The 10,008-nt window shown below is 31.8% G+C and overlaps 2 protein-coding genes across 3 annotated transcripts in view; both read left to right on the forward strand.

Moving 5' to 3' along the window:
* The window catches only part of LOC123263563, a 30,858-nt gene that overhangs the window by 20,518 nt on the left and 332 nt on the right, over positions 1–10,008 (forward strand). The window lies entirely within an intron of this gene.
* LOC123263570 lies at positions 17–5,079 on the forward strand. Of its 2 annotated transcripts, XM_044726467.1 has the most exons (5): positions 17–378; positions 1,136–1,340; positions 2,406–2,432; positions 2,502–2,614; positions 2,717–3,117. In XM_044726467.1, exons 1-4 carry the CDS (start codon positions 369–371, stop codon positions 2,605–2,607), a joined length of 348 nt encoding a protein of 115 aa, XP_044582402.1. In that variant the 5' UTR covers positions 17–368; the 3' UTR covers positions 2,608–2,614; positions 2,717–3,117. The 2 variants fall into 2 exon arrangements, with proteins under 2 accessions (XP_044582402.1, XP_044582394.1); XM_044726459.1 differs by lacking the exons at positions 2,406–2,432; positions 2,502–2,614; positions 2,717–3,117 and adding an exon at positions 4,531–5,079.

Raw genomic sequence — 10,008 nt, forward strand, 5'->3', positions numbered from 1 at the left:
ATAGTTGTCGCAACGGGAGAGTGTAGCTCGGGTATTCTCGACTTTCATCCCTTCTCCACCCAATAATGTGCAACGCGGTTTAGTTACAAATACGCCACGAGAAAGTAGTCCTCAATTCTAGTGGTTTGAATAAGAGCGTGCTCCTTTTTTATCGACAAATGGTAGCTTATCTTTTGCTCGCAACAAAAATAAAAATAATAATAATAAAAATGCATAATCATAATAGTAATGACGCTCATGTGGAAAAACTGAAAAGCCGTTGGAATCATTCCTTTGTGCTTATTGTTCAACGCGAATTAATTGTTGCATGTCACGGTTAATGTGTCAATAAATTAATAATATTATTTATACATTTTGAATTTATTATCATGACGGCAGGTAATTTTGTACTTTTAATAATAAAACAATAATTTATTATTCTGAAATTAGCAGATATCCGGCAATTACTGAATTAAAATTTTTATAACCAAAAACTTATAAAAAAAAAATTTTGTAACAATTAGCACTTACATTATTTTTTAATTTCTACATGTGAAATTTTTTGGCTAAATTTTTTTCATAACAATTAACTTGTTATAATAATCTAAAAAGTAATTAGATGTCTGTTAAATTCAGTATCATAAAATAATTAGATATGTATTTTTTTATTTTTTATAATTGAGTGAAGTAATAATGATGCTGAAATTGAGTGACATCTGATTATTTATAGAATTGTTTTAGTAAATAAAATTTAACAAGAAAAACTCATTTAAAAAATTCCATCTTCAAATGTTTTAAAATATTAAAAATGCAATTTTTTTAATTACATTTCCGTAGAACTAGTTTTCAAGAAAAATCAAAAAATTGTCAAGTGTCTGCTGATTTCAGTGTCATGAAGTTCATGGTACTGAAATCAGCAGACATCTGACAATTTTTTTGTTTTTTATTACAAATCGATTATGAAAAAAAAAATTTTTTTTTAATTTCCACTTTTTACTTTTTCCAATCTCTAGTCGTGAAATTTTTTTATTACAATTTTTTCATAACAATGTTGTTGCTAAAGAAAGTCTAAGAATTGGCAGATGTCTGTTATTTTCAGTAACATGAAAGTTCTTAGTGTGAAATTTAATTGTTGAGACTTTGTAAAATTTTTTAGAGAAAATTCGAAGGATTAGAAGTAATAAATCGCCGAGGAAGGATGAAGACCGGAAACCATGGAACCCTAATTTAGGTGACAAACGTGGCCGTACTTTTACAAGCCAGCGTCAGTACGACATTTATACGGCTTATAAATTTTTAGAGGAAGAGGCCGATCATATAAAGCGTTGCGGCCAACCCTTAATTCCTTTTCCTAAAATTCGGTGAGTGTGAAATAAATTTCAAAGACTTTTTTGTTTTTGAAAGTGTGATTAGTTAAAATTATCTATTCTATTTAATCGTTTTGTTGTTATTAATAAACAACATGATTGCAGATGTTATCTGCAATATTTGTTTATGTGTATAAATAAGTATACTATTGTTGAAAAGGGAAATCAATACTGGAGTAATTAAAAAAATTTTTTTTTTTGCTTTTTTGGATAGTTTATACTTCTGATAATAATTTCATTGAGTCTGTAGTAACTGAACGAAAATTTTACTAAAATTCTTGGGTAAGACTGCGACTATAGGATTGGTTCAGAAAGGGCGGGGCTCCCCACTACTGCTTTCTAAGATTCAATTGTGAAGGCTGGGCTTCTCATTTGTAGAGACTTTCTATCAATGGCGGTGATTAGATAAAAAATTCATTCTAACATATATTGTAGATTACCATGAGAATGAGATAACTGAAAAATTGAGAAATTCATTAAAATTATCTATAATTTTCATAATTTATCTATAATTTTCACCCCCGATTTGATTAAGTGTTGCTCCAGATTTAGTTTTAAATTCTTGTTAAAGTCTACCGCCAGTATGGACAAATAATTTTGGTTGACTCTCTTGCTAAAGAATTTTCCGACTCTCCTTTGAAAGCTTGTTTAATTACCCGGATAAAGAATTTTATCCAAAACCGATGTAACTAGCGTAATAGGTGAAATTTGAAGCGCTTTGCATTTGTAATTAGCGAAAAGATGCCGGGATGCTGCTTCTGACAACATACAAACGGATCATTATTAACAATTTGAAAAAAAAATTTTTTCCGATGAATTTAAGTTTTTAATTTTGCAACAACGAAAATTATTAATAAAAAATTGAAAAGTAACAATTTTTAAATTTGTCCAACGGTAATCTATTCCGAAGCCTTTCAAGAATTGTTCTAAGGGAGGAAAAAAATCTGAAATTTATAGTTTAAATTAACAACTATCACAATTGCACATGTTCAAGTTATAAAAATTATTAATTATCTATTACATAACTTATTGAGAAATTGTGAGCAAAATTTTTTTCAGGTGGATTATTGATCATTTATCAATCCAGTAAGCCCGTAATTGTTTTAATTCTTAAATTTTATATTTAATATGTGAAAATAATTTTGATTAATAAAGTGTCCAAAGTAGACGAGGCTTACGCAAGCCAAAGTCCTCGTTTTCAGCTGTATTTTCATCCCTCTGGGAAAATTATAAATATCGGTCCTACAATTCGAGGATTTAGGACTTCAGTAAGAAATTTCCTCTTCTTTTTGAATCTTTTTAAAAAATTTTGAAATCTTTATTAGTTTTTGAGATATTTGCAAAAAACTAAACCCCTTTTTATTTTTTAGTTAATTGTTAATAACTTTTGCAATTTTTGCAAGCGGAACTTCATTTTTCTCAAAAATCATGTAGATGCCATTCCGATTCGAATGACACCTTAATTATAATTTTTGGATACTCCTAAAAAAAGTTTACCAAAAAGGCACTTGTTGACTGGACTCCATACCCTATGTACGTCTTAATACTCTCGCCTGAAAAGTGAAAGGTCTGCAGAGTAGGTTGCGCACAAAAACGTAACAAAGTCATTCGTTCATTAGATAAGTAGTAAACTCAGTAGTAAACTCCAAAAATTTTTTCTCTTAGTTACAATAAGATAACAGTTTCTGACCATTTAAGGGGGAACACCACTGTGATGATCGAAAAAATGAGGTGATTTTCGGGAATTTTTTTGACAGGGAAAATAAAGGAATTTGGGGATCGGATTTTTTTATTTTATTAAGGGTACATTAAAGATTATTACCCTAAATTTTTATTAAAAAATATTTCATTATTACAAAGTTATTAACAATCTCGTAGAGCTCTAGAAAAAATTTCCCCCTCCATGGTCGGTTCGATAACTCAAAAACGGCTCATCTGAAAATAAAAACTCAAATTGCTTTTTAATCAGTAAGGATGTAGTTATCGTCGCACGTACGGAATTTTGAAAATTTTTATTTTTTAAAAAATGGCGACTAATTGAAAATTTTCTCACTATTCTCAGCGTTTTTTTTTTGTTTTAACCTGGCTAAAAAAATCTTTAAAATTAAAATTTTTCAAATTCCGTACGTGCGCCGATAACTACATCCTTACTGATTAAAAAGCAATTAAGGTTTTTATTTTCAGATGATCTGTTTTTGAGTTATCGAACCGACCGTGGAGGGGGGAAATTTTCTCCAGTGCTCGACGAGATTGTTAATAACTTTGTAATAATTAAATATTTTTTAATAAAATTTTAGGGTAATAATCTTTAATGTACCCTTAATAAAATAAAAAAAAATCCGATCCCCAAATTCCTTTATTTTCCGTCAAAAAAATTTCCGAAAATCACCTCATTTTTTCGATCGTCACAGTGGTGTTCCCCCTTAAAAGGGTTTATATTTAAAAGTACTCAATTTTGTGCGCACTGATAGAAGGATTTTTTAAATTTAATAAGCTTTATTAACTGTTAATAAATGATTTTTTAACATCATGGGATTTAATAAATATTTATTAACAGTTAATAAATATTTATTAAGTAGAATTTATTAACTGTTAATAAATATTTATTAATACTTAATAAATATTTGTTAACTGTTAACAAATATTTATTAAGATAAAAAGCAAAAATAGCAATTTTCTTTTGACACTTTTTATAACCCTATAACTGAAATACATGATAATAATTCAATTCACTCAATAAATTAACGATTTTAATAATTAAAAATATAAAAGATAATTATGAGCTGTGGCAGAATTTGGTAGTTTACAATAAATGTTATTATAACGTAATATAACTAATGCAAATAATTTATAAAGATGATTTTTGTTTATAAGCAACCTTCATATCATATGACATTGCAAGCCAAACGAATTCACTCAACAAAATATTTATTAACTGTTAATAAATATTTGTTAACTACCTATTAATAAATATTTATTAAATATTAATAAATGTACTTTTCTTCCAAATAAATATTTATTAAATGTTAAAAAATATTTATTGAAATTTAATAAATTAAATTATTATCTTCAAAAAAATCAAATTATTAATAGTTAATAAATCCTCCTATCAGTGCAGAATGCCCTATTCCCAATTACATTACTGCCTTTAAATTTTTTTACTAAACTGTTATTTATTTTGTAGAGAGCGTACAGCTGCGCTCTTGAAATGTGGGGTAGTGAGCGTTACCAAGTACGTTAAAATGGGTGAGGCAGGTATACCGTTCAAAACACCAGGTAGAGTACGAACAAGAAAACGAAAGTACAGAGACGTCAGTAATGATGTAAAAGAACAAATCCGGAAGTTAATTTATGATGCTTGCGACAAAAGTAAGTTTTCCATTTTAAATCTTTATTCTATAATATTTGAATGACTTATTTCTATTTATATATTTGTAATTGTAAGTAATAGAGAGAGTATAATTTTGAAAAAGATATTTTTCTGGAAAAAAAGAAGTTGTAAAAAATATAGGTTTGAAAAATCCAAAATCGTACAACTCATAACACTCGTTTAATCTTGAATAATAATCATATCATCAAATAAAAAAAATTTTAATTATAAACAGCTGTATGGCAATAATGCGAAGTCGTCCTAATGGGATAAACGTACAGTATAAATAGGGAGTCTTCTTTGTTTTTTTTCTTTCATTTATTATAGGGGTGTGTGGATATTCGAGTTTACGAATTATTCGTCTCGTATTCGAATCGAATTATTCGATTCGAATAGTTCATATAATTCGAATAGTTCGAAGAATTTGAATAGTTCTAATAATTTGAATAATTATATAATTCAAACAGTTGTTTTCTGTTGATAAATTAACCAATTTTTTTGTAAAAATTAATTCATTTTATTTTATTTGACTAAATGAAGTCTTCATAATTTCATAATTATTTGATAGTAAAGTCTGCTTATTATTTGTAATAAATATTTCTTGGTGTATTCAGACCCCCCCGCCTCGGGGCACCTTGCCATTTTGACATTTCTCCGGGAAAATTTGATTTTTTTTTAATAAGATCTACGACATGATGGATGACACTGAATAAATGTGAATATCGACTAAATTTGGAAATTCTAAAGCTTTCTCTCTCGCTAACATTATTTTAACTAATTTATTTTTCTCTAAACTTGAATAGATTAAGTCTATAGCAATATTATATCTATATTTGTAAAGTCCACACGAAATTTTTATACATTTCATATATTCCAAAAATTTGATATATATCATCTATATGAATTATATGAAAAAAATCGTGTGTGTACTCAAATGAAAGATCTCGATAAGCATAATATTATGATGAGCGTATATCTAGAAAAATGTCAATAATTAACAAATGACGTTTTTTTTTGTCTACTGATGATATTTTTAACGATATAATATATAAATATATAAATATGAGAAATATCATGTATATAAATGATATTATAGCTTATTATTTTAGCTCCCTATTTTGAAAATATTAATGTTATTTTACTCATGTAATTTTAATGTTATGTGTGTATTTATCTTTGTTATTTATGGTTTTATTAATAAATTCTGTCTGTTTGGTATCAATTGTCGGGGATATTTTGTCACGGGGATATTTTGTCCAGGGATCAATTATCATGGAACCAACCATGGCATCGGTAACCATGGTAACGGTTCATTAGCGTAGGTGGTTGTGGGGGGATAAAGTAGGGTTGAGTTCTATAATTGATAGGTGCCACTGATGGTTTCTTAGATTGGAGAATCAAAATGATATTTTCCCCCAAAAAAAAGAGAGAGAGAGAGATAGATAGGGAAGGGGGAAGAAGGCACGGGAGATAGGGCACGGTAGCGGTGGGGAAGAATGAGAGGGAGGGGAGGGGGTAGCATACGTGATGGTTGACGAAAAATCCATTTTGGCTAGGAATTTCGTAAAATCCCTTCTTATCTCTCGTCTACGGTGAAAAAGGAGTAACTATGATAAATTTTTAATGAATCGGTCTAATAGTTTCAGAGATCTAGTGATGAGTCAGTGGTATTTCGCTTATATGTATATAGATTTCAATTGTTTTTTTTTTCAACAAATGAGAATTTCGAAAAGAACGCTCTGCTACGAAATAGGTAATTTAAAAATCTATTACGTAGCAGAGCGTTTCTTTTCCAATTCTTCTTTATCTAGATGGAAAATATAAAGTTGTAATCGTAGGGGTAGGCTGTTACATGTTAAAAAATTCATTACTTGGAAAAAAAAAATCGTGTGTGTCAGCTCCGACGCACGACTGGAGTTTACTCCTTACGAACGATTATATCAAATATATAGATTAGTAAATGATGGTAAATGAAATTAACTATTATATTACTCGAAGCATACATGGTACATTTACTTTCATTAATTATGCAATTAATTCGTCAAAATAGCTAACTACATTGACTTGTGAATCTTTTTAAATCGCAAATTAATATCGATTGATATAAATGAAAAAATTATGTGTAAACTCCAATAAACTCCAAAAAATTGTTTAAGGAACAATTTTTCTTTTAAAAATCATTATTTATATCAAAGATTGAAATTTCATAAAAAAATTTTCAATCATCTTATGAACAACGCATTTGTTTATAACAATTTTTTAAACAATAAAAGGTAAAAATTTTAAAAAGTTATTTCCGTGCAGCTTCCGACTGACTATTTCCTACAGCTTCAGATTTGGTAATGATCGATGTAAGGGATAGAGAAAAGATCAGTCTAATGATAGAGGAAAAGACAGTCGGATCATCTTTTAGCAGTCACGGAGGTAGAAGTTGCGGGAAAACAAAGGGGTGGCTCAAAAGAAATTCGGGATAAGGTGTAAGGAAGAGGTTGCTGAAACAAGTCAGGTATAAAAAAGTTCCAAGAAGAGTTTGGGGAGGGTGAAGTAGCAGGTAGTGAAGTGGAGGATGCCTGGGGCGAACTAAAAAGGAGAATTAAAGGTGCAATGAAAGAATCGGAGAAAAAAGGAGAAAAGAGGGGAAGCGTTTCGGGATGGTAGGACTAAGAATGCAGGGATACGAAAGGAGAGTTGAGGAAAGCTTTAAGTAATTTTAAGGGTGGTAAAGAAGAGATGAAGGGGTACCTAGAGAATAAGAGGCAATATAGGGAACTATGCAAGGATAAAAAAGAGAGAGAGGGTCGAAAATGGGAGGAGTGGGTGAAAGCCACGAAATCCGAAGCCGAAATCTGGAAGGTGGTCAACCAGAGTAGAAAAAAGAAGGAAAGTATAAACAAGGACATAGGAATAGAGGACTGGGACACGCATTTTAGGAATATTCTGGAGGAGGGAGGGACTTAAGAGAAAGGAGGAAAGGGAGGTAGGCGAGGGAAGAATTGGACCAACAGAGTAGGATGAAGTTTCTTTTGGGAAAATTAGGGAGGTTGTGGGTAAGTTGAAGGATCGTAAGGCATTAAGTGAGGATGGAATCCCAAACGAAGTTTGGAAGTACGGGGGTGAAGGGGTGTTGAGAAAACTTTGGTGGGTAATTCAAAGGGTATGGAATCGGGAGGGTTGGCCTGAGGAATGGAAGAATGGAGTTATCGTACCAATAAAAATGAAAACTCCATTCGGCCACACCCGAAATGAAAGGTAGATTTCACAGAATAAAAATCTTGATAAAATAACATACGTAAGTGGGTTGTACTACACATTGCCTGAGAATAGTTCAATGGCACTCTTAACTTTGATAAAATAACTAAAAATAGTCCAAATGTCAATGTTATACACGTTAAATTTAAGGTAACTTCATGAGTTATCACATGAATTTTTTAAAAATTAGTTATCTCTTTTTAATCAAAAGTTTTACATCATTGAAGTCACTGAAAACGTGATTTTCACTATTTTGAAAATTTTAAATGGCCGCCATTTCTAAACTAATTAATCGACTTTGCACATCTTCGAACTCGTTCAAGGTAATTACCCCAAGAATGTGTACCAAGTTTTATCTAAATCCGTTAAGAATTATAGACGCTATAGTGTCTACAAGCCACGTTATCTTATATATATATATATAAGTTACAGCAGCATGCAGCATTGGTTGCATATATATATATATATATAAGTAGTTATATATATATATATATTATTGGCAGCAGCATATAAGGTTATGTTATGTTATATATATATATATATATATATATATATATATATAACTTTTTAAACCAATGCTAATTTTGAGCTTAACTCGACAACATAAGAAATAAAATGACAAAATTCCGTATGAATTCCGACTCAAGGGCCAATACAATAGATAAATTTCTACGCAATCTATCTAAAAAGGGGGATGGATCTAGGATAGAAGATTATAGGGGGGTTACTATAATGCAGACTGCGTATAAGATGCTACGTAGGAATCTCGGAAAGGAGGTTAAAGGCGGAGATGGAGAGTTAGGGGGTATTACCAGAGTCGCAAATTGGGTTCAGGGCAGCGCGAGGAATTATAGATTATATCTATGCTCTAAATTATCTAATTTACAGGGAAATAGGAAAGGAGAGGGAAAATGTTGGGTCTATTCGAAGATTTTAAAGTGACGTTACATTCGGTGGACAGGGTGGAGCTGAGTAAGGCACTGAGGAGAAAAGGAGTTAGTGAAGGTCTGGTGAGGAGATGGGAGGTAGTGTTAAAGGAAACATGCGGTAAAGTGAGGGTCGGAAAAAAGTTAGGAGAAAGATTCTGGACAATGAAAGGGGTGAAGCAGGGCTGTCTGCTAAATCCGCTTCTCTTTGTGCTTTTCTTGGCTTATTTGGATGAGGAGTTAGAAAAAAGGAGGTGGGGAGGTGTAGAATTATCGGGCGAAAAGAAGGTACTCTCGTTAGCTCATGCGGATGACGTTGTGTTGTTGGGTAAAGAGGAGGATGAAATGAGGGGTATGATAAAGACGGTGAAGATAATTGTAGAGAAAAAGAGGTTAGAGGTACGTGTATAGAGGAGGGCAAAGTCGTGAGGTGTGGTAAAGGGGGTGGCAGGAAGAAAAGGGTGTGGTAGAATTGTAATGGTAGGGAGATCGAGGAAAGTTATAGATATATATTCCTTGGGTACGTAATAAAGTCGAACGTGAGCAAAGTGATCATGTGAGGAAAAGAGTGGTAAAGGGAACAAGGATCCTAGGACAGATTTGGGGAATAGGTAAAAGGAAGTTCGGGAATGACAGGACTAGGAGAGTGTGGTTATTTAACAGATTGGTTTGGTCGGTGATGAGTTACGAAGTGGCGATTTAGGGGTGGAAAGGTAGGGGGGAGATGGAAAGAGTGCAGGAGAGGTATCTAAGATGGATACTAGTTGTATCAAGGAGAGTGGCGGGGTATTTGGTGAGGAAGGAACTGCAGAGAGAGCGCTTAGAAGGTATAGCGGGTAGGAGAGCTTGGAGCTATAAGAAAGGAGGTGGGAAAATGGGTGAATGAGAGAGGAGGTGATAAAGGTAGAAAAGGCCAAGCAAGAAAGAGAGAGGTGGGAGAAAATTAGGGACTCGAGAAGCAATAAGGTGCATAAATTTATTAAAGGACCAGGGCTACCAGATTACCTGTAAAAAGACTGGGGGGAAGAAAGATGGGGTAAGATCGCTAGGTTCAGGTTAAGGAATTACTTGAAAAGATGTGGTTACTGGGAAGAAAAGGAAAACAGGCTCTGCAATG

This window comes from Cotesia glomerata, linkage group LG1 (assembly GCF_020080835.1).
Source record: "Cotesia glomerata isolate CgM1 linkage group LG1, MPM_Cglom_v2.3, whole genome shotgun sequence".
Taxonomy (NCBI): Eukaryota; Metazoa; Arthropoda; class Insecta; order Hymenoptera; family Braconidae; genus Cotesia; species Cotesia glomerata.

What these genes read in the sequence shown, in the direction of transcription:
- LOC123263570 (XM_044726459.1), top strand. An exon ending in ATTCCTTTTCCTAAAATTCG is followed by an intron (nt 1,341 to 4,530) that starts GTGAGTGTGAAA and finishes TTTATTTTGTAG; the next exon opens with AGAGCGTACAGCTGCGCTCT.